This window comes from Thermobia domestica, chromosome 1 (assembly GCF_964235325.1).
Source record: "Thermobia domestica chromosome 1, izTheDome1.hap1.1, whole genome shotgun sequence".
In the NCBI taxonomy this organism is placed as follows: domain Eukaryota; kingdom Metazoa; phylum Arthropoda; class Insecta; order Zygentoma; family Lepismatidae; genus Thermobia; species Thermobia domestica.
The window spans coordinates 301,679,171-301,705,567 of record NC_137454.1 but is presented as its reverse complement, the minus strand read 5'-3'; the positions used below and the strand labels follow the sequence as shown (position 1 = coordinate 301,705,567).

At 34.3% G+C, this 26,397-nt stretch overlaps 1 protein-coding gene across 1 annotated transcript in view; it reads right to left on the bottom strand.

Moving 5' to 3' along the window:
- Sap-r (prosaposin) overlaps positions 1–16,742 on the bottom strand; it is a 94,358-nt gene extending 77,616 nt beyond the window's left edge. Inside the window, exon 1 of the mRNA XM_081727024.1 lies at positions 16,561–16,742. Coding sequence (XP_081583150.1) covers positions 16,561–16,600 — 40 coding nt within the window. The 5' untranslated portion in view covers positions 16,601–16,742. The remainder of the gene's footprint in view (positions 1–16,560) is intronic.
- Between the last annotated feature and the right edge of the window lie 9,655 nt (positions 16,743–26,397).

Genomic DNA, 26,397 nt, shown 5'->3' with positions numbered 1-26,397 from the left:
ATGAAGAACATGTTTCACCCCAGACACGATCGAACACTTGTTTTGTTTCTGCACTATGTTCAAGATGTCAGCAATCTCTCTCTCATTTTTGCCACCTTTTCTTAAACCAATAATCTGTCACTTAACATTAATTGATATTCGCCATTTCGAAAAACACTGCCCCTGTTCCGATCGAATACAGTTGTCGCATGTAAACAAGTGTAAATCGACTACCCGTACTTTGGCCTGCCGTTTTGCATTACCGATAACAAGAAGGTAGTGTCATCAAGTTTATGAAATTTTACGACAGATAGCAGTTTTATTGACTACTAGTAAAAAACCGTGAAAACCAGACTTTTGTGGCAGATTTTGAAGCTTTAAAAAATTGATTTATGTTGGAACCACTTGCACACGGATAGATTCTTACCAGAAAATGCATGATTTTCCATTATCTCACACCTTCTTACTTAAGTACTGCGTATTTTTGTTTGATACTAATCCTTAGTGTTGTAAAAAAACGGTTTTTTTTCTGTGAAGTTTTTTTTCAATAAAAAACATCGTTCTTTTTCATGTTTTTTTTTCAAATGTCTGTTTTTTTTCTGGCAGCTATTATTTATTGATTTATGTTGAAGATTATTGAAATAATCAATAGAACTTGAGTCGAAGCCTTCGTAACTTACAAATCGTTTGTTTCGTTGTACCTATACGAGCAAAATCGTGTGATAATTCCTTTCGGACCCAGATCATTTTTGGCGTTTTCTTACTTTGTCAGTTAGTGACTTATTGCTCAAAAACCATTTACCCTATTGATATGGTTAAGACCTTGTTTCTTAGAAAAGGAATGTGGCTATTTTTTGGTGTATGTTACATTGCAGTGTTGCGAGCGGGTGGGAAATTACTGAGGGAAATGTAGGGGTAAAAATTTATAAAAAATCCTTAACCGAATTTCAAGATTTTTTGTATCTAGCACCACTGTTGCCATATGGGTCTAAGTCACCTAAAAAAATTCTTTGGTGCGTTGACAAGGTACAGTGAAAACCTAAAGTCGCTGGCTTCCATTCAAAGAGAGAAAGAAAAAATTATCTGTTTCCATATACATGAAATTTTGACACTTTTTACGCCTCGGAAGCAAAAGCCAACAGATATGCCGGGGCTACAGCTTCTCTAATTATCCTATTGAAACTTTTATAGTGCGTTCTGTAGGCTAAAGAGAAGGCTTTCAGATAGTGGTACATTTGTTGCAACGTAGCGAGCAAGAGGGAAATGATAGAGGGGAAAGGGAAATTTAACGAATTTTTTTACTTAAAATCGGGAATTAATTGTTTCGGCTGGAAACACTGCCATAAAACAGACGTAAACTATTTGAAAGTAAACCTTCGTACCCCAAGAATACTTCCTACAAGTATCATGGCGATATCTAACAAAGTACGCATGATTTTTTTAAAAAAAATTCATTCTACCTCAGAAATTCACAATTTTCTCAACATTTACAGAACATAGTTTATTATAAGCCTTAACTGTACTTCCTCTAATTATTCTACCGAAACTTTTTATGGTGTGTTGTGTAGGCTAAGGACGAGACTTTCAGACAGTGGTACGTTTGTTCGAATGTAGCCAACAAGAGGGAAATAATAGACACAAAAAGGGATTTTTTTAAAATTTCCCCCTAAAATCGGAAATTAAAATTTTCTGTAGCTAGCAACAGTGCTAGCAGACACACACAAACTATCTTAAAAGAAGCTTTGGTATCCCTATAATATACCCTACAAGTATTGTGACGATATCTAGTAAAGTAAGCAGGTCATTAAAAAATATTTCAATCTACCTAAAAAATCACAGTTAACTTTTCACTTAGAGAACAAGGTCTACTGTAAACCTTAACTGTACTTCCCCTAACTATCCTATTGAAACTTTCTATAGTGCGTTGTGAAGGTTAAAGACAAGACTTTCAGATACTGATACTTTCGTTCCTTTTCGTTCCTATGTACCCAACAAGAGGGATATAATAGACAAAACAGGTAATTTTCCCCTAACATCTCGAATTAAAATTTTCCGTAGCTGGCAACACTGCTACCAGACAGACGAAAACTGTCTTAAAATAAACACTGGTACATTACTAATATATCCTACAAGTATCATGGCGATATTTAAGAAACAATGCTTTTAATTACCAAAAATATATTTCGATAATGAGAAAAGTAGGAGAAAATCAAGAGTTAGAACCTAAATCCGAATTTTTCGTGCGTCTCCTAATTACCCCACTGTAACGATATGTACCCGAGTTTGTTCAGTAAGAACAAATGTTCGACTGGCGTAAGTTTAGGTACGGTTTATAACAAAAATTTCGAATTTTTTGCCCAAATTATGGAATTTTAATTTCCGTAGTTGGCAACACTGCGCGCAAGCCCGTCCAATTGATGTCAACAATTAGGTATCCATCCGACATATCTACCTGACAAGTCTTAAGGAGGTCTCTCTACAACGAATGAAGCTACAGGGGCAAAGTAATAAAGAAAATTCGAAAAGTCTCGAATTTTTGACTGTGGTGAAATTTGAGAGGGAAATTCGACACACAGAAGAAAAAGAAACTAAAATGATAAACTATGGACCAACCATATTTGGCAAAAAATATATATACCGATATATTAATTAGTGACCATACAGGAGCAGATTAAAAAATGGACACACCCGTATGTGCCACTTCGGCCAACTGGGTCCGAAAGGGTTACAAGTGTACATTTAATTACATTTTTTGACTACTAACTTGTGTTGTTGTAGTAATTATAGTCTTGACTAATAATAATATCGTTGTTGCAAACAATAATCTCTCCTTTTTACATCTTAGTTCCAATACTGATGCTGAGAAATGCAGGGTGTTTCAAAGTGAATATCGGGGAATTAAGTCTTCGTAGTACTTATTACATTTTACGCACAATTATAAACAATACATCAAATAAAAGAACACCTCAAACAGTTTTTGCTTCAAGTGTTCGATGTGAGCTTCATTCGTCACATGGCACACATTGAGTCAATAGGCGAGAAAGGCCCATAAACTTTCCGCCATATGGCACAAAACATTCAATTCATACAGACGGTTGCACTGTAACTACAGATTCAGTCTTTGCAAAATTAAAACGCATAAAGCTTTCTGGTCTCTAGTCTCCATCTTTGCTACTTGCTCTTTCTAACGGCAGACAGAGGAAACAATGCATGGCATGCGTGTGTAAAAAACTGTTTGAGTTGCTCTTTTATTTGATAATACTTATAATTGTAAGTTAATTGTAACAGATACTACAAAGTTTCAAAGCTCTAATATTCATTTTGAAACACCCTGCATTACTTCAAATTATGTCATCCTATATTCATGTCTTGTATGTACACTTATGTCCAAGATTATTGTCGCATGTCTATAAATATGTTGTTGTAGGAATATAATTTGATAACGAATCCGCCTGGTATTTCTTATAATGTTAGTATGTGTATAATCGGCAAAGACATGTATGTGGCAAATTTAATGTCAAAACAGCAGTAAATAAGAACAATAAAACGAAAATAAAACTTTCTTGTCCATTTAGCAACAGTTTCATTTACTCTCTTTCATTTTCGTATTTATAATTCTTTTCCTTTGAAACTTACCACAAATATACATTTTCCGATTATACACATCATCAGTATTAAAAGTACCCTGGAAAATCATTATCAAATTATATTCTTACAAGAAGACCGTTATAGATATGCGACAATCATTGTGGACATGAGTGTACATACCATCGGGCCGGCCCTAGGCAATTTGTCGCCCGCGTAATGACGTAATTTGTCGCCTAAATCTTTCTCCAGAAAGAACAAATCTTAAAAGTCACGATTTTAAGTATGCTACTCCAGCATGAACAACGAAAGGGAGGGAAACTACACTCGCACTCAGAAAGGCTTAAATACTTACTACAAATACAATATTGTGTGTTTTTTTTCTTTCTTTAAACATTAATCTATTATGTTAGTGAAAGATAAAGCAAATACATCTGAAAGATGGTAATCTTTTTTATAGAATTCAATATCGAGTTTCAATCCCAACATATCAGTTTGCAATTATAGTGCAACTAGCTCTTTTACCTTTATTTCTTGATTTTCTATCTACATCTGTTATTATTATTATTATTATTATTTAAATAGTGTTTCCACCTTCAATGATAACGATCTTATTTGCGACAAAAGACAAGAGAAGCTTTCATATCAGAACTCTGATAAGTAACTAAATTTAACAGGCATTCGAGAATTGAGTTCTTGCATTTGGCAACAATCAAGCAATTTATTCTGGGATTTATTTTACCATTTGCTTTAGCACTGATCATGTGACAAACTAATGCGACCTAAACATAATTTATGAATGTAGTATTCAAATAGAAGGTCAGCTTAGTAAATTTAGCTACCATGATCATGAAGTCTGTCTCCAACAAGAAATATTTATTTTAAATAAAATACTTATGACAGATATTGCAGCCCAGTGCAAATGCACGTGTTGCACATATGGTAGAGCCAGCAATGCATATCATATATCTAGTCGACAAATTATTTATATATGATATTCAGAAAAATATTAGTAGGCAAATTAGTATTAGTTTTTACCTTTAGACAAGTTATTTGCACTGTTCATGATATTATTTTCGTACTTATTAAAGGCCTACTTTCACGAAAAAACAAATGTTCATTTATACTTTTATTTCTTCGTTGATATTGGTGAAACAGTACAGAAACCCGGACTATTAGTAAGTACGCTACTCATATAAATTGTAAAATATTTGTACCGTATCAGTATCTAGTGTTTAATTTATCTTGCATTTTATGGTAATTATATCTACATAAAAATACTTCAGACTTAAATGGCGTAAGATACATTACAAATGACTATTTGAAAAAAAACGAAATTTAGAAAAAAAACGAACGTTTTTTTTTTCTATTTACAACACTACTAATCCTTGACTTGGGATCATGAGGCATGACTTCAAACATTATCGGCAAATTGTACAAAAGTAAAAAGTCTCGCCTTAAGTTGGGGAAATCACCCAAATCATTTCAAAATAGAGTTTCCTTATGAAGAACGTTTCCTTCGTTCTTTCAAAATATTTATTCTTTTCCAATAAAACAACTGTGACCGTAGCAATCGAAAACTATGTTTTTATAAGGGTGGTCTTATATTTTTGAGAGTTACAATACATGTTTTAAAGAGAAACATATTTTGTTTGTCAAATAAATAAATAAAATAAAATAAATAAATCCGCCAAATAGCTAGCCATGAAAGAAGGCAACTACAATTTATGATTGAAACCAACATGAAAAATGGTCAACTTCGGAGCCCGATCATTAAGCTATGGAGATTGGCAAAGTATTTTTCGTGGTAAAACTACATTTTATTATATTTTGGTTTCCACATACGTATCTCTTTAAAATTAATTAACAAATGAAACCCAGTTTATCCAAAATCTCGATGTTTGCGAATATTTTTCGCGCATTTCCGTTTCGAATTTTAAAATCTTGTTTTCACAGTTTGAGATGTAATTACCAGCTTTGTGAAATAAATTTTGTATCGCTTCCGTGTGCAACTGCCTTCTTGAGAAAAAAAAAAAAATCAAATTTTCAGAAACTGTCATTTTGAGCGCCACTTTCTTGAAAACGCAGTTTCCACAAAATAATAATAATAATAATAAAAAATCAGTTGTTCATTTTCACATGAATAATGAACACACTAAAGTTCATTATTGACCTCTGCTTCACGAATTACAGCCCTTTTAAATACGCGAATTTTCATTAAGTGTGACGATCCAGTCGGCAGCACTGGAAACAATATGATAATTGGATCATGGTTGCAGCTTAAATTCGTGAAACGACGACTAACAATGCTTCTCTAAGTGTCTTCTATTTATCTTTTCATCAAAGAGACACTAAATCTGTGAAATAACTCATCCTCCTCTATTCTTTACGAACAGTTTTCTTTTTACTTTTGAGCAACGACAGGAGAAAAGAAAGTATTGTGTTCATAAAAATTCGATATTGCAACAATACGCATTTCATGGCCCCTACAAGCCAAAAAAAGGATTTCTGACGTTCGTTCGTCCGTCTGTTCGTCGGGATGTAAATATGTTCCCTGGACCAGAAGCCGTACCGTTCAATGTATCCACACCAAATTTCAAACTTAATTTTTAAATGATTAACTAAGTCTTTGTGTTTTTATTTCTTTAAAATTTTCTTTCTACTCACAAAATTAAGGGCAGATTACGGAGGGATGAAAATTAAAAAGAAAATTCTATTTCCTTGCGAATGGTTTTAATAATCTTGTATATGTGTATGCATGGTTCATACAATAGTATTTAATTAACATAATCCTATACTGTGATATAAGTGTGAAAAACTTAGAAGGGGTGGTTTATTCTTGGGAATAAATTTTCACGGACAACTTTCTCATAAAAGATTCAGGCGTTCTTGTTCATATTTCAGAAATAAATATTTCATTAATAATCTGATAATGACATAATTAATTTCTCTTGAAAAAAATATATGAGAAGTAGTTTATACTTGACGGTGAGCTTTTTTTTTTTCGGACGAATTTCTCAAAAGCGACTCAGGCACTTTTTTTTTCATATTTCATAAATACACACTTCACTACCTCCGTAATGTTACATAAACCACTATTTCCTGAAACATCCACAAGGGGTAATTTACTGTTGGGGTGAGTTTTCATTGGGCGATGTTTTCGGGTACCTTCTGGCAGGCAACAGATACCCTGGATACGTAACTGCATAATAATTGTTCATATTGAAATTTCCCGAACTAAAGTAGGCATACTTGTGTTTTATGAACAGCGTGTATCAACTTCCTTCCTGCCGAGTTAATATTTCTGCAATTATTTGTTTAAACTAGTGTTAAGCGTATTTAAATAAAGTTGGACAATACAGTAAACAAGAAAGTCTCATACGAACCAAAAGTCGGAAGTTTAAACGAGGCTGATGTTAGTGAAATACCTCTGTACAGGCAAAATACTATTCATGGTGTCTACTAAACTTTCAATGAAATTTCGTGACTTTTTCATAACATTTTCAAGTGTGAATTCGGTGCGAATTAGGCCGAATTCTCATACATGCGATAGAAGCATGCTCTGGTTGCGAATTGGTAGCGTCCAAAGCCGACCATAGACATTTTTGGTGGTAAATTTTGACGTTTTATAGAACATTTTCCGATCTGCACTTATATTTGTACAGATACAAAAAAAAAAAAAAAAAAAAAAAAAATCTTGACCCAAAGGTAAATTTCGTGACTTTTATATGATTTTCATGACCGTTTTCTGATTTCGTGACCGACAGACACCCTGCTATTCCAAGAATAGGCAATTCTCTGTATGTTCGGTGCGTATATATTTTAGACCAAAAAATAAAGATATATTATATCTTTGGGAACTGGAGGAAGGAACCGGTAATTGTGGTGAAAGTTTGAAGACCCAATCCAGAGTCGGAAGAGCCCAACGCAACATCTGAGAAAATGGAGTTCAGTGCAACACCGTAGAAGTCTTTTGCACCTCCTAAAGAACATCAAGTGGCGACCTATGCTCGGAGAAACACGACAATCAGCTGAAGAATTTTCAAAGCATACTTTAAAAAAAATAAAATCCAGGACATACAGTACCAATATTCCCGTGAAAGAAACTTCAAGCTATCAAAAAAAAAAAAAAAAAAAAAAGCTTGTGCTTCATAAGGTGTGGTTTAAACTGCTCTTCATTCGAATCTGCCACACAATGATAAAGTTCGTCTTGACACCGAAAATGGGCAAAAATTAGAAAATCGAAACTTTTCTTACGCGTTCCATCAAAGAAATTTACGGACTGTTGAAACAGAATAATCCCAATATAAAAACAGATCACTCGAAATTTTATTATATTCGACTCAAATTAGTTGATCTGCAACCTGCAAGGGAGGCGTATGTGTACTGTGCGAATTTTAAGCTGGCTGCTACAAATAAAAGACGCAGTCTGTATTTAGTCTGCCATGAATGACCTAGTTTCGTTAGTTCTATATTCAGAAGAAAATGACACCTGTCATCTCTAGGAGTGAGATAAATGTTCTAGAGAGAAAAGAATGTGCTTAATCATTAAATATTGATCCTGATGGAAATGAAAATGTTACGCACGCGGAACCCGGAGGTTCAGTGTCATTTCACAAAAGCTCTCCACTAACTTTTGTCCTTAGCCAACCTGATCCAGTTTCTACTTTGTATTCCTAATTCTGAGAGATCCATTTTAATATTGGCCTCCCATCTGTACCTAGGTCTTCCTAATGGTAGTTTTCCTATTGGATTTCCAGTTAAAAATCTGAATGTATCCCTACTCTCTTCCATCCTGGCTACATGACCAGCCCACCTGAACTTTGTGAACCTAACTATATTTGGTGAACGGTATAAATTATCAGTTCCTCGTTTAAATAATTTATAACTACATAAAAAAATTCAAATTTAATTGCTACCGGCAAGCGGCGAGTAAAATCTCAAGATAAACTATTTTTGTCATGTAGACTTCGCTAAAAACTGTACTGTTATTCTGCAACGTGGAATTTAGAGTTACAGTAGAAAAATACGCAAATCTGCATCTTCACAACAGTAGTGTACTATTATGAAACAACAGACAGTTTTGCTGTAAAAAAGATTCAGATCATGCGCTCATAGCCGTAAACAAAATTCCCAAAGACCTCCAAGAAAACGGTAAGTGCACCATTTGACAAACAGCATCAGTGATTTCTGATGGTGCTCCATTCCTCTTTCATTTCATTTCATTTCATTTATTTGCCTGTTTCATTAGCTTACAAAGCATGAGAAATTCTCATGTAAGCATTACAGTTGTCAGAAAGAAAAAAAAAAACATATACAATATTGTCAAGTACCAGAAGTATACATCATGCAATCTTTCTAAAAATACAAAACCACATAATTAGGTAACTGTTTGTACCACACCAGGCATGTACTCACGGGTAAGTATCTGTTTCCAACTCTTCAGTTAATGAGTCATTTAAATATTCTTTAATTGTGTAATAGCACTTTTCAGTGAATAGATTATATAAAGTCTTACCAAGAATGGAAACATCGGTCATATTTTTCAAGTACAGAGGAAGTTTATTATACAATCTGACAATTCATGTACACGGTTTTGCTTATATTAGCATATTTTTGATGCATCACAAATATGTCACTACCTTGTCTTGTATTATGGCTATGAACATTTTTATTAAAGATAAAAAGATGCTTGTTTTTCACAGTAAAAAGAATAGATTTATAGATGTATAAGCTGGGGAGTGTTAAAATTTTTGCTTCTATGAAAACCTTTTTACATGACGATTTTGTGGGTAACCCAAAAATTATTCTAATCGCTTTCTTTTGCAATCGGAAAGTGCTTAAACTATTTTCAGCAGATCCCCAGTGTATTATGCCGAAGTTAATTAATGAATTAAACTTGGCGTAGTAAAAGCTAAGAAGTGCTTCTCTCGATACAGTACCTTGAAGTTTGTATAAGGCAAAACACACGCTACTTAGTTTCTTGTTTAAAGTGGAGATATGAGCAGACCATGAAAGATCATCACTTATGATTACACCTAAAAGCTTAGTTATGCAAGAATATTGGAGTAAGTTAGAAGATATTTTTATTCTAGGTGATATACGCGGTTTTCCTGGAAAATGAAAATGTAAGAGGATCGATTTATCATGATTTATAATTAACCTATTCGCTGTTATCCATTTTACTAATTTGTCCGTAAAAATGTCAGATTTCCTCTCAACTTCTTCTATTGATTTTCCTGATATTATCATACTGATGTCATCAGCATATAGAATACATTTCGCTGGATGCATAAATTCTAACAAGTCATTTATATATATATCAGGAAGAGAATAGGACCCAAAATGGAACCTTGAGGAACACCTCTGATTACAGTTGATAAAGACGAACAAGTTGTTTGATACCCATCTGCAGCTAATTTTGATATTTGTACCGCTTGTTGCCTACTGGATAAATAAGAGAGAAACCAGTTGTGAGCTACTCCTCTAATACCATAAGCATACACCTTGCTTAAAAGAATAGCATGATCAATTGTATCAAAAGCTTTGGATAAGTCGATGAATAGGCCAACAACATATTTACTGTTTTTTAATTCAAGAGCTATATTGGACATGTAATCAAACAAGGCTGTTTCAACACTTTAAAAATCGCTTTCAGATGTCCGATAAAACAGCAGATATTTAGCGAAACCGGTCATGGCAAGGGCCCCTACGACGATATTAGAGAGGTCGTGAAGAATGTGGCAATGCAGCATAACCTTTCGCAAAAGCAGACACACAATATTAAACGTCCCCCAGCATGATACAAAATGTCAGCAATTTTTCTGTTCATTAGTTTAAAAGTTACAAGTGCGTATGAAGATAAATGGTTCACCCTGTGTGTGTGTGTGTTTCGGAATCATGCATTACGACCTTTGTTCGCGCTCAAATTTGCTGCAATGATGTTCAATTGTAATCTGAAACTGAGAGCAACGGAACTACATTCCCTTTGTTTCTGTGGTACGTACTCGCGTATTAATACAAACAAATAACAAAATCCTTTCTCCACATCTCAGTTAATTACGAATAAAAATTCTTCACTTAAAAAGTGAGATTACTGAAAATATACGGTACCTCTATTTTCTCAACACCATATTGGGATAATTACATACCAAACGAAAAAAACACTCGCGTTAAAAAGGAAACTTAAAATGCACAACTCAGACTTTTATTACACCATAACTTGTATCAAACACACTGCAAACGATTCACTTAAATCAAAGTTACGGGTCAACTCACTAAACTTTCTCGTTCTAACTTCTTAAACGAAATCTTGTTACACTGCAGTTACTATCTAAATATCTATTTATGAAATTCACACTATATTATGCTTTCGGAAAATTTTGTTCGAAGACGATTCAGTCTAAAGAGCAAATTTCCGCTAGTAGACTATCACGGAAAATGACTCACACTTGTATTACGGCTTTTGAGAAGATCGCGCAAAAAAACTACCTTTGTCTATGTTTCCGTGACAAGTGACTTGCGGAACAATAGGTTGGAGGAACCGGTTATGGACACTTTTATGGACTTTTTCATTTTCGTTACCTTTTTCTGTAAAACAGATTGCCACTATTTGTGATTTTAAAGTGTATACTTCTAATTTGAACTCTTGTGAACACACTTTTCGTATTAAAACGTTATCTACTGCCTTTTAAAGTTGATAAAAAGGCATTCTTTAAAAGTAACACACATTTCGACACTTATGGCTACTCAAAATAAATATAAGAAATAAACTTCCAAATTAAGGTTTACTAAGTAAAAAATGCATCAAAGATCATTTACTTATACATGAAATATGCCTGGGGTCCTTTCCTAGTTACAAAATGCATTTCCTTGTCTGTTACAAAATGCATTTATCTTTAGCATTCAGATATGTACATTTTACATATATTTTGCAACTTTATATCAAGACATTGCCTAATAGAATAACTTAAATAGGTCAAAACTAGTTGAGCATCAGTGTTTTTCAACTGCACTTACAGCTCCAAGAAATACATTTACCACCATTCGGCCCCGTTCTTTAAGACTCGGTCCTGGCAATTTGTTAATAATGTTCAAAATATTTACTTGTAATGTCATTCTCATTGATTGCAAATTGTGTTTTCTTTGATTAAGCGTGATTAAGCGGTTAGCGTGCGCGCCTTTGGCGTGGAAGACCTGGGTCAGGTTCCCACCAGGTCTTCATGTAATTCGGATTCCACGTTAATCAGTTGGTCTATGTCTCATATAGCTCCGCTGCTGAAAGGGACGCTAACCTTAAAATCAACTGAATCAACTCAGTCTACACATTTGACACAATGAATATCATACTCAAAATTTGATACCTTATTTATCTCAATATTGCACCAACATACTCGTACTCCGCCACACGGAGCAAGAGATTTCATTGTTTACAAATAGGGTAACACAGCATTTTATATCGAGTGTAGTAGGCTAGAACTGTTAGTGTTTTGTTCTATGATATGATTAGGTAGAGTTAAGAAATGATTTTTCTTTTTGTTACGTCAAAATATTTTTTTTTTATTTCTAATTTAAAGTTAACTTAATATTTAGGCCTATTAATAGATTTGCCTATTTAAACCTACAGTAGAAATGTGCTGTAATGACAATGAAATACTGTTTTTGTTATTTTTATTAATAAGCATTCAAATTTACTATCACAATTGCAAAAGGTGCTTATAAACAGAAACAAGTATGAAACCACTTATGACCACCTACTGGCCATAACTAGTTACTCACGGAATATTCAGACAAATTAATGGCCATTGCATTTACTGTTATGTTTTCAGGTTCTGGCAGTTACGATAGCATTACAAAGGAAATACAGTTTTTTTTCTTACCAGGGAACTAAGTTTCTACTTTCCAGGCCACTAGATGAATTTTCGACAATATTTGGAAAACTCTTAAGGAATTTCACAACAAACTGAAGAATTCTGTGCTTCACGAAAATGTAACACCATATTCACTAGATTCACAGTGCATACTGATTGAATCTGCTGCTTAAATTCCACACTCCTTAAGTCTCTGCTTTTGTTTCGATTGGTTGAGAACAGGCTTCGAGACATACGAGGTGACGACGTCATAACTTTTTTTTTTTTTTTTTTTTTATGTTTGTTATTTTCTGACGGGCTTACTTTTGCATCTAGAAGACTGAAATTTTCGGAAACATTCAGTCCACCGAGTAGTATTTATCAATTTTTTTCAGATCTCTGCGTTAACACAGGAAGGATTCAGAGGGACAAAAAGATAATGAAAATCCCTTTTCCACGATTTTCCCGCCTTAGATACATGATGGAGACATGTGAATCGTTTCATTTGAAACGCTGTCTTATTCTGAACAGAATGAGATACAAAACATGACCCTAGAAAAAATAGGGCTATCTCAGGTTTTTTCCTTTTTTATCTGAGATCAGAGTCTTTTGCGGTAATCTGGGGCATTGTGGGGATCATTTATAAATAGTTATTCCGCCTCTAGTATTCAAGATAGAAGCTTAAAATCTTGTACACACATTTAGTACATCCTTAGTACTATTTGGTTGAATTTCAGATCTCTGCGTTAACACAGGGGGTCCAGAAGGACTCAAAATTTCCCGCCTCAGGAACATGATAGGGAAATGTGAATGGTAGTGCTTGAAAGATTGCTCTATTGTGAACAAAACAAGATATGAACCATGATCCTACGATAAAGGGATGATGCTGTAGCCGCTTGACAAAGACTATAATTAACCTTTAAAAAAGCCGGAATTTAAAACGGTCAAACCACCCCTTGTGGGTTCATTCACAAGAAATGTCTTAACTCATATTGTACGGTTATTAATGGAACATGTAGTTACGAAATTGAAGATAACAGCCTGAGTTTAAGAAAGTCGTTTGATAAAAAACCATCTCCAAAACATCCTAGTGATCCCAGCACAAATGAGTTACGCCGTTTTATCAGGTTGCCAATGAAATATTCATTTACGGAATATACACAAAATTGCCTGAGTCGTTTGAGAAAAAAAAATCACCAGGAGTAAGCTGCCTCTTGCAGAACTTTATATTTAACATCATTGTTAATGAAACATTGATTTATGAAATACGAACAAAATCCTTGGAGAAGGTTTCGAGAAACTGGTAAACTTTGATATTCACCCTTCAGTAAGTTACTCTTATATTGGGGGTAAAAAAAATTCGAAGAACCCCCACAAAATCTCATGAAAAAGTTAAGTTCAAAATTTAGTCTCGATACGCTGAACGGTAGGCCTCTAGGCAAGTGAAAACCTTGGGCTAACTTTACAATGCCTGCTACAGCTGATATACTCACCCAGAAACGAGAAATTACACTATTAATTTAATGAAAATGGATCAAAACTTTCCTAACCTTAAGCTAATCCGTCCCTACGCCACTTATCCCTACCTTACTCTATCTCACCTTACTCTACTATACCCTTTTAAAGCGGTCCTTCTTATCGATGTGCAGCTAGAGCGTGTATTGTACAGTTTACCCTAAATCTTTACTTTAAGATGGAAGTTTTCCAGCACGTAAAGGCCATGAAATGTGTAAATTCGTTGAAATCCCGATTTTTCTCACTATTATCACACTGTCATCTAAACGAAACAGAATTGAATTAAAAGAGAGACCAGGAAATTCCCGAATTCTTCTTGCGTATCTGATGAAGTATGTGAGAGTACGATCATCTGTTACACAGACTTTTACAATCTATTGTTAAGAAAGCAAACTGACAACTAGAAATGATATTTTTTAAAAAAAAACCTTATCAATATTTCAGTTCTCCTTAAAAAAAAACTTTCATTTTTAAAAAGTTTACTTAATAAGTTCCTCTTTTTAAAAAAATCTGGCGTGTCCTCTTAGAAATTAAAAGAATCTTTAGTTCCAGGGATTTGAGTTCTGTATGTAACTGGGGTGCCAGGCCCGTAGCTAGGGAGGGATAAGCGACATTGTAAGAATCAATAGCCCCCCTGGAACTTCCAGTCCTTTGATATTATGACTTCAAGATCTTGTACAGATATATATTTGTGTGTGTGTAACCTGAAGCTAACAACTGAATATCAAAGTTATATTGATTATTTGAGTATACTTTTGCAGCCGAAAACTAATATTCCTCTAATCGGCAACTGAAATTCATTGCACGAAACCAGAGTTGATATTGATTATCTTAGTTCTATAAGCACTTGCCGGAAATGAACGTAGCTATACAATTTACAAACGCTAAGTAATATTAAAAAGGAAAACATATGGTTTTTCATGTTATTAGATGCGTCATTTGTCAGCTTTATCGTTACGGATGTCAGGGTAGGTTAAGTTAGGTCTGGTTACTGTTCGTATGTTGCAATTGTAAGTACCTTACTGTGGGTTTTCGCAATAATACGAGCACTTCCATTACGCACTGTTTAAATCAGTCGCCTAAAGAAATTTGTTTCGGCCCATGTTTAGTTGACAAGTGTCCGTTTTAATTTTTTCTTTCTTTTTTCGAAAAAAGTTAGGAGTATGTTTAGTACAAGGGGTCCAGATGCACGTAAAAAACACAAAATTTACAGGAGAAATGAATGTTGCAAGTACTTAGACGTAACATAACGTAACCAAATCTAACCTAACCTAACAAACTAACGTAAGCTAACCTGAAGTAACCTAAACTAACGTAATATTAGTGGAAATAAGCGAAATTCTATCATTTTGGAAAATTATGCGGGACTCCTACACTAATATAACATAAACTAAACTAACCTAACGTAACCTAAACTAGCCTAACCTAACTTAAACTAACCAACCCTACCCTAAACTAACCGAATGTGAACATAAATCACCAAAATTGTAACATTTTTTAGAGAAAAGAGCTGGACCCCTTCTGCTAAACATAGGCCAAAAGTTACAATTGCACCCGTTTCTGTTGATATTGGGTTACGTTATAGTTTAGTTTAAGGACACTTACTTGCATCATTGTATTCACATTCCCTTATGTGGACTTCCGGTGAGTAATTACATATCGTCTCTACCATATCTAATTTTTACATGTATTCCTATTTCTACCTTAAATATAACAAATCAATTACGCATCCCTTCGCTCAACTCATTTCTCTTGTAAATCTTATAAATTTTACCCACTTCTGGCTCCCTTCATCTAAATATTCCCCTTTGTTCTTTTACAAACATGTCTTCAATTATGAAGGACGATTGTCAATGATACTAATTCCCATTGTCGGAGCAGGAAGTAGTAGTATTTATGTCTACAAGTAATTTTACAATGTTAAACCGTTACAAGTGTTATAATTGGGTTAAAATGAATGAGTGTATATCAAAGACGATAGTGGGGTGGTTTTAGAACACAAGCTCCCCCATATAGGTTAGTTTCTTTCTTGCCAAAGTTTAATTAGTAGTATTGCCGAGCGAGCGTTAGTGAGTGAAGGCTGGTTATAGCCCCGTAGGGCACGTTGTTTTTAGTTACAGCTAAATGGGAAGGGGGACCTGTGCTCTAGAACTTGTCGCGATTGTATAACATACGGATTTCCACTGGTAGAATATTTCTGCACGATATAAGCTGTATTTTATGTTTAGAAGTAGAATTGCTAGCGTTAAATTATTACAAATGCTCATTTGACTATTTTGCACTTGCATCCTGTTTTTTTTTTTTTTTTTTTTTTTTTTTTTTTTTTTTTTTTTTTTAAAGCAATCATTTCTACTCTGGTCCTTAAAACATCCATAATCAACAATGCACATTGTCATCCTTCACCCAATTCACCTTGTACCAATAACATTCCACGTGCAAATTAGAAATCGAATCCCCATCACACATATTCTTTACAAATATTAACTTGCTTTTGCTTGTCTAGAATTGTTTTTATTATGTACAAAAAATAAATATTCGTTTTATCATACCAACTCATTACACTTCGTAATAATCACAACACAATGAGTCATTATTTACAAGCATTAAGTGATAATGATATACGATTGCTTACCAGTTATTAAACTGAAGAGAATAAAATATAGCACTAACATATTCACTATTATTTCCAACACACTCAACAGAATATACACAAATCAAAGTTACATTAGCGTCTGTTGTTATGCCACAATCCGTTTACTGTCAAAAGAGAAGTACGCAATGGATGACTAACGATTTAAGTTTACGCATCAGCTGACTGATTGTAGAGCCACCTACAGGGAAATGGCCACAGAAATCAGTGGTACCAACTATGCTCATTGCTATCGAGTCAGATAATTTTTAAAATATTGCGCCCCTACTCCCCAAATAAAATGAAAAGTACTGTTCGAGATTGTAAACAAGTTCCGAAAATCTTCTTTTAATTAATGCTGTCTCAAATGTTCTACGAATTTTTGCAATAATATTAATTACTTAAGAGCATGTGGGTTTTGACCATAAGTCCCGATTAAATGGGATTGTCCCATTTTGAGAACACAAAATATTGTTCGCATTTTATAAAGGAATTTATATATAGTAGGATATTTTGGCATAGATTTTACTTATCACTAATACTGCTTGTAGACGATCCGAGAAAGCTTGAACAAGACTCTTGTTCAAGACCATTCAAGACTATTTGATGAAAAAGACGTCAGCACTGACGTCATTTTTCTCTTGAATTCAATAGTTTCGTTCAAGAAATTTCGTTTCGGTCCTGTTCTAAACAATCCAATTCAAGAGCATTCAATAGCCAATCAGCGCTCGAGTTTGAGTCCAGGAAAATACAAAACAAGTATGATAGCGTCGTGAGACAGCTGCAGTTGAATAAATATCTTTTCGTTACTCTTTTCCATAATTATCTGATATTCCAAGTGTGAATTATACTAAACAAAGCTAATATTTGCGCCGGAAGATATTGTTAGTATTTTTTGTTGATAATATTCACGATTTATATAGTTGTAATGCTTGTATGCCCATAACTTTTGTTAAATTTTGAGGCAATGTGAAGGATAAGTAATACAAGAATACCGGGTGTAGATTAAGAAAGAAGAGTCCATTAAACAATATATATATATATATATAACTGACTTATCTTGATTTAATAAGACGTTTTGTACTGTTATTAATCTCTGATAATATCAAATAATTCCGTACAGATTGATAATATGCTCGCAAACTGAAGTATCCTGGAAATGATTACATGTTATCCTACTGTAATCTAATTATTTTATCACGAAATTCACACGTAGTATTTGAGAAGTTATTTCTTAAGGTAGAGGTTGCTTTCACGCGTGCATATTAATTTTACAAGTGCTTTCCAGTAAGGTACAAAGGTGCATCCTAACATATGCTACATGCAAGACTGTGCAATAATAATAATAAATAAATAAAATCGAGATGCTATTTAACAGTGTCGGAGCAGGAGCATTGAAGGGGGTCCACGGGAGAGTAGTCCATACGGAGCAGACGCGTCATTGACGGAGGTTATAGTACAAGAATAAGAATCATGTATAAATTAGAATAGTGCAACAAACCCTTGACATCGTATTGACTCATTTGAACTGAACTATAGCTCTTATAATGATTTGATACTGGTAAAATTAAACTTCTAAACATAAAATACTGGTTTCCTACATTATACAGGCATGTTTTGACAGTGGGAATTATTACGGTATCTCGGATAATTCTCCTTCATACACACTCACACATTTTGAGCTCCTCCGTGGCTGAGCGGTTAGCGTACGCGCCTTTGGCGTGGGAGACCCGGGTTCGATTCCCGGCGGGAGCTCATGTGGTTCGGATTCCACGTTATCAGTAGGTCCACGTCTCATATAGCCTCGCTGCTGAAAGGGACGCTAAACTAAAATCAACAACAACAACAACACTCACACATTTTAACAGTAAAATTACTATTCGTTTGACGGTTTATTCTTAACCAGTACCAAAACAGCGATAGATTTGTGAAGAAAGTCTGATACAGATATGGGCGGTAAGTCCTCTAGCTGAAAAATATTATCATTGCTTCGTTTGGTTTTCTGTGATTTCAGCCTTTCCTTTAAACAGTCTTCGATGTCAAAGCATAAATAACATCAAAAGGCAGTCATTGCCTCGTGATATACACAATTTTAGGAAACAGTTCGATTTTTTCTTTTTGAGTGTGGTTCTGTCATCAGCACGCCATTTGAAGAATCAGATTTTTTTTTTTTTTTTAAAGCTCAGTATAGGGGACGATTTTATACCTAAGCAGCAGTTTACTTTTTTAACGTCACCTAACCTAACTCGCATTTAATGTAAAAGAGACAAACTATTTAGTGAAAATTCGATGGGAATCCTGCAAAATCAATTGACCTGTTTTCTAAATTATTTAATATAATCTATTAAATTACAAATGCCTGCAAAAAGTTACGAAAACTATGTTAATATTATAGCTATTCATGCGCAGGTCTGAACTATATCAGTACGCAGTTTCGCTTTCATTTATTTTCATAGTTACAGTTTCTTGTTTTGAACTGCAATCTATTAACAAGAATATAAAACAGATTCAATACATCTATGATGGTGTAAAAGTTGTTTCAAGTCTGTTCGAGACTCTTGTTCAAGTGTCTCGAACAATACTCCTTTGAACGTGTAAATTTGAGGTATTGAATGGTCTTGTACGGACTGATCTTGAACGGAGCGTATTGTAAGGATCGTCTACAAGCAGCATAAGAAATTATGTAATTACATTTCAACGTAATATAATTATATATTCATTATGTAATGCTCCTTTATTGTTTCCAATCACACATTAAACATTGTTTTGTTTCATATTTTCATTTTGTAGTCCAAGCAGAGGTAAGTGTGAGCTGGAACACGGGGGACGGAGAAATATCCTTGGCGTCCCCCTACTTTCTAAAAAAAAAAAAAATAAAAAAAAATACAATGTTCAAAGATAGGCACGAGGACGGCGTGACGTCATGCGTCCCCCTACCTTTTCAGATCCACTTTTACTCCTGAGTGCAAGTACTGTTTTATTCTGCAATTATTCCAAAATAAGCTTTTGCAAAATTTATTTACTTATTTATCATGTCTCTCATTTTTAATGTTGAAATTATTGTCACATTATATGTGGCTATTTATTTGTAGTAAATGTTAATGAATCAAATAAATCAATATTTCTCTTATGTCCATTTGTATTTTGATTCTTAAAATTAATAAATCTTTGTTGTTCATTGACATGTTTACAGATATAGAAGCCACCTTTGTTCATTAACGCATTCGTTAATGCTGCTTGTGATCACTAATTAACTAAGCTCTTCTGATTATGGCTAACCACTGAGTATTTCCATGTTTTACGTTGAACATTTTACAATCTCTTCGTACTTCCGTCTGTTGATAACTATTGATAAACTGTATCAACATGTGTATTATAAGGTTAAATAACAAACACAACACCTTTTACATTTCTGCAAATAACAGAATTTCATAATTATTTTTATAAATAGCAAAAATAATCGTGAGAATATTCGTTATATTAAAATAGTTACAGCGGAATTAACTTAACATTAAAAGCGTAAGGGAAGATTTTATTTTCATCTTTTGCCTTCATTAAATCCAGGCAAGTAGCCAAGGGGGGGGGGATCCCGACGCCCCTTCGAAACCAGAAATGTAAATTTAAGGAAGGATGAAACAAAAAGAAACGAGAAGAAGAAGAATCAGCGTTAAAAATAAAAAGCTACAGTAAGCTTTTGGTTACTCTTTCTTATGAGGAGACTTGTATGACTTGGGAGTACAGTATATGGTGGTGAACGAGCGGGATATCCTGGAAAAGTCAGGGAATTTGAAATTTCTAGAAAAGTTACGGAGTTTTCAGAATTTCTGCTACTAGTCAGGGAAATTTCAAGCTTTCGAAAGCATAGTGCCGTTCTGTAACAGAGTGGACATTTTTAATCATAATTTTCTTCATTACATCTCTGCAGTATCAAACTTGTTATTTCAAAAACAGTTTTCTACTGCTCCTTTAACCTGTCATTTGGAACAGGCAATAGTTGACGGAATAATGAAAACAGAAGTTGTGTGCAAAGAAAGTTCTGTTAACATTTGATTCAACAGAGAAAGGAACGCAGATATTGTAAAATATTTTACAAGACATTATTGAATATGTACTTTTGAAATTAGTGGATATGTACTTTTTACAATAGTTGAGGTCATATTGAAAAGAAAATTGTTATATTTAAATGAACAAAGGAAGGAACGTAAATATTGTAAAACCTTTTTCAGTACTTTATTTTATTCTTCTATTCGAGCTTGTTTCATAGTTTGTTATTAAAATACTTACTAACATATCCATATTTTATTGTCCTAACAAACCAATATATGTTGCCAGCAAAATCGTTTAGATTGATCGAGCTCCTGGTGTGATAACCACAGTATTTCATGGCATGCCCTCCCCCTCTCCCCCGCTATTACGAAATCCTGGTTAAACGAACGAATATACGTATGTTGTAGTGAAATAGCTTAGAATGATCGAGCCCCTGATGTGATGACCATACTACTTCATGTCACAGACCCCCACTTTACGAAATCCTGGCTACGTGCCTGATTTCGTCGCATGAGAATCAGAGGAACGTAACTTCATTTTCGTAGGTTTACAGGCGGGAGGAGAAAAATATTATTTTCTTAGAAAGTTGAGTTTTTAATAACATAGTAATTGAGCTACATTACAACAGATGATCGACAAGGAAACCAGATGGCGTTACGTTTCATTTATACCAAGTGGGGCTTTCAAAATTATGTCCCTCTGGTCCTCATGCGACGATTTGTCCTGCGACGTTCTTGACACCCTGAGGATCCTATCAGATTACCTGCAAAACTCAGACTGTGATCTAGCAACAACAATCACGCTTGTTTAAACTCAATTTTCCCATTTCAGTGATCTTAGAAAAAATGAGTGTGGAATATTTGACAAAACTAAACAAAAATCAAAGAGCATTTGCGTAATACAATGACATTTGTGTTTCGGCTACAGAGCGTCCTGATGATCGCCCTCGAAAACTCCCCAAGAAGTTTGCAACATTTATTACGGAGCTGAGTAGCAGTGAAAAAAGAAAAGAGAGTACTGACAACGATCTGAAAACATTGATTTATTTCCCTATATTAGAATCAGTGGTCGAAGTGAGACGGTATGCGGTGGTATGCCATACCGTCTCCTTTTTTTCAGTGATGATGGCATACCGCCTTTGGTTTTTCAATGATCAAGACATACCATCACTGGAGAGTAGATGATAAATCCATTTTATAATAAATCCATTTTTATACACACTAATTGACGAATAGCTTTGCACATGAAGACTTTATTTCTTAGTTGACAACACCAATATTTGTTATCTTTTTCCTACTTTTTGCTTTCAACAATGTCTTCAAATAAGTTCATCTACTTTATATTTTGATGTGCCATACTGAATTGTTTCTTTCTTATGTATGTGTGTGTCTTCTTGCCTAAATGCATTGTCGTGTTTTGAGAATGGGCGGACTTAGGGATTATCTGCTGTGGTGTTAGCAGAGCCGTAGCTAGAGATTTCGGCGCCCGGGGCGAAGTAGAATTCGGCGCCCCCTACATATATTTTGTGCATACGTGTCTAGTTGTGTGATGTTTTTATCTATCTACATACATACAAAACATAAGTACACACACTCTTTATATATGTACGTGTTAGTGTATTTTAATGGGTTAATTAATAATAAGTACCTGAAATTCGGAACTTTCATTCATTAAGAAATTAAGTAATTACTATAATTTCAGACATACTTAGTAGCCAAAGTATATTTTGGATTTTAAGTACAAAAATTGAACATATTCTTCACCTCCATCGATCAATACTTAGAAATTCACAATGAAGGATCCTTCTGAATTTCCATTACATTTCACAAAATATTTCTTACCGTAAAAAGATCGAAATTAAAATGCTATTGATGTGGTCACATACAGAATAAAATTAAAAACTTTACAATTATTACTGGAAATTAATACTGTCACCCATTTCGAACAATTTAAAAGCACATAGTTTTTAATGTATTGAAATTTCATTTCTTTTCTATAGTATGAAACGCTGTAAATAGTACTAAAACAACCAAAGGTAGTTTTGTCAAGTTTAACAAAAAGCCCAAAATGATACTCTTGAAAACAGCTCTTATTTGAAAAACGATACATAATGATCGTTTTTGGTTGTTGCAATGGTCTTTCCAAGAAGATTAATAAAAATTCAAAGTAGCATAACAACAAAAGCTGCTTTATTATATAAGAGTGTGTGTACTTATGTTTTGTATGTATGTAGATAGATAAAAACATCACACAACTAGACACGTATGCACAAAATAATATCCCGGCGATACAAAATGTTGATGAAAAATGCAGTAGCGTAGCGTTTACTTTCGCAACGGGTAGACAGCATAGGCGCACCCACGGGAAGGGGGGAAGGAGTCAACCAAGTTCCGACATTCCCAAAACTTCTTAAGTCAATATACTTTTTTTCACTTTCTTAATAAAACTATACTTAGCGTGAAAATTTGATCTTACATATCATCTGTACTATTTCTCTTATAAAAACAATGTAGTTTCATATTTTTTTTCTGAAAATATAGATGAAAGTACTTTACAATTACTTGTCTTGTCGAGTACAGAATAATATCCGTTCAATACTACATAGACGTAGTGGTTTGGATCCCCCCAAACCCTGGATCCCTCCAGTTAGAAATTGTCTGCTGGGGCAGACCTTTTTTGGTCAGTCTCGGTCCTGTGGAACACTTTCTAGACAAATGTTGAGTTAGGCTATATGTGGCATTTTATTTTTTTTTTATTATTATTATTATTATTATTATTATTATTATTATTATTATTATTATTATTATTATTATTATTATTATTATTATTATTATTATTATTTTTGTCAAAAAGTTGGAGGCAATGGCCCCATGTTCCCATAGTTCCGCCCATGCCGTCAGCCCTCCCAACAAAAAATTTGGTGCGTGCCTGGTAGATATTATTATTTCTTCTCGAGTTCGGAACCAACATTAAGTTGTAGGGCCATGTCTCATACAGCTTCGCTGTTGTAAAGGAATATGAAACTCCTGACCAAATTTCGCTACAAACTGATTTTTGCGAGGTTGCACTACTGTATATAACATATGGAGACTTAATTTTCATCAACAAAACCCTTAACGATTAAATCAAACAAGCATACCAATATTAATTCATTCTGAAGAATCTTAGTGTATAGATTGGATACGTTAAATTGAATTAATAATTTACTTCCTATGTATGATCTTACTTGCTTAGCCTTTGCAAAGTGTGATCTCTGATTCAAAAAGTAAGCTCAGAAATTGGCTATTTTTTAAAAACTTTATACTAATTTTCATTCGGCAGCTTAACATGCCATTTAACAACAACTGGTGCAATAAATCTATATCTAATCATTTAGTTTGCACATAATACAAAATTAACACACACATCCAAATTCACATAAAGTTAGCTAACAATTTTAAATGCAACAACAGAATAGCATACTATAAAACATCTTGCGCTCGCTTTTGCCTTTCGCAGTGTTGATACACTGATATTGCGATTAATCAGAAGCCGAAGCTAGATCATGGAAGATTTATATGAATTACTGGTATTCATAAAAATTTCAGCAATTGTTCCGGTAGTTATTAATTTAGTTTTCTTTTTCTATTTCTTGAAATTTTCTTTGAAATATGATTGAATATCTAAAAAGAAGAGTAAAAAGTGTGTTGGATTTATAATAGTATAATTGCGCTGAGTGTGGTATCACTGCAGCTGAAACATGTCTCATTGCCAGGTTCTTTCAGCGAGCGAGAACCCCACACAGCCACATGCGCGCGCCACTTTCAAGTAGGAGCTCCACTGACTTGTTCGGCTGCGTTGAGACAGATTTCTTGATGTCTCTCTGGCGTTTTTGACGGAGACAGAACTTTAATTCCCCAGTTTTGAAAAATAAAATTATTTACAAATTAGGTCCTACCACTATTGTTATTAGCCAAGCTATCACGGACCCTATTGTTTCTATATTTTTCTACAACATGAAATGTATATTGCTTCTTATTAATTAAGAATTTCTAAAACTATGTTCTTTTAATTTGAAAGGGTAGACACTGTCTCAGTGTCTCATAGCACACTACGCTACTGGAAAAATGACCCCAATAAATTCCTCCTAATTGAAAGCATTTGATAAGTCAATGGAATTTAAAAGTAAATCATTGGTAGTGATTAGTGTCTGAAAAAGTCGAATTTCGTTGGGCTAAGTTCTGATCCCTTAAGCCCCTATTCTACAACTGCTTGAAGTTCGAAAATGTTATTGTTCCCCTCGTTTCCATTTAGTTTTAATATTTCCGCGCAAACAGCAGCTTGAATGTGTCTCTTCACTCTTCTCACTTTCATACCTTCATTCTCACCGTCGCACACTGGAGCCAAACAGGCAATTCTTAGCAAAAATTCGACAAATGAAGCAAAAGATTGACTCGATATAATTTGTTATAATAAAACTTTAATAGTGTACACATAAGATAGTGTACAGGAAAAGAAGTGATAGCAGTTTACAATGAATTCATGGGACGTGTAAATTTGGTTATCCGCCGAAGCCGGAGAGGCGCTGCTTAGTGACAGAAGATAGGAAATTGACTTTGAATGCGACTATTCCTACATTGCGTGTAGATATTCAGTGGCTGGTAAACATGGTGAGACGACCGACATGTATGTATCGTTTTGTATATTTAGAATGTTGATATGATGTAGTCAATAATCATATTTGGAATGATGTTAATATCATTATCATATCCGTACGATAATCCCCTACTTAATATCATATTTGGAAAATGCTGTGGTACTGAAAGCATATAAACTATGGTCAAACGATAGAATGGCATTTTAGTAGAAAATATGGCATAATATATCTGTGATTTTTTAATATGTCGTAGCGGAAGCATTGCTCTTACTGTATGCAAAGAGAAAACCTGCACATATTGGCACTTTTGAGAAATATAGCGCATGAAAATGTTATAGGAAAACCACATTCTGGATGCAATGCTGCTTTTGAATTGAGCTGGGATGAATGTGAGAGCAAGTGTTAGGTTATGATCTCCATGCACGCAGTAACAAAGTTGAATATAGGTCTATTCTGGGAATTTTGCCCCCAGACCTCGTTGGGGGCTTCGCCCCCAGAACCCATCTTGTTTCCAACATCATACTTCTCTGGCATTCACCAATCTGCATAGAGAGATTATATTGGTGTTGATCAATATCTGAAAGGATGGTAAATAGTTTGGTACCAAATAGTAATTGGTGGTCACTGTCCAACTGGCCACTGGTTTGGCCAGTGGCCACCAATTATTATCGTTACCTAAATGTTTACCATACTCTTAGGGATGGATTATCACCAATATAATTTCTCTATGACTTACCGTTCCTGTGATATTGAAAAAAAAAATGGCCAATTTCTAGATATTTAAGGAGCCGTAGCTCGGGAACCATAAGTTGTAGAGAGATGATATTGATGTTGATCAATATCTAAGAGGATGGTAAATATTTTGGTACCAAATATTAACTGGTGGCCATGGCCAGTGGCTAGTTGGATAGTGGCCATCAGTTAATATCGGTACGAAAATGTTTAACATTCTATTAGGGATTGATCGACACCAATATCATCTCTCTATGACTTACCGTTCCCGTGATATCAGCTCTCTATGATTGGCCAAAATATAGTTCCGATTTCAGGAGATTTAAGGAGCCAAATCTTGGGAACCATAAGTCACACAGAGATCACATTGGAGTTGATCAATATCTAAGAGAATGGTGAACATTTTGGTACCAAATAGTAACCGG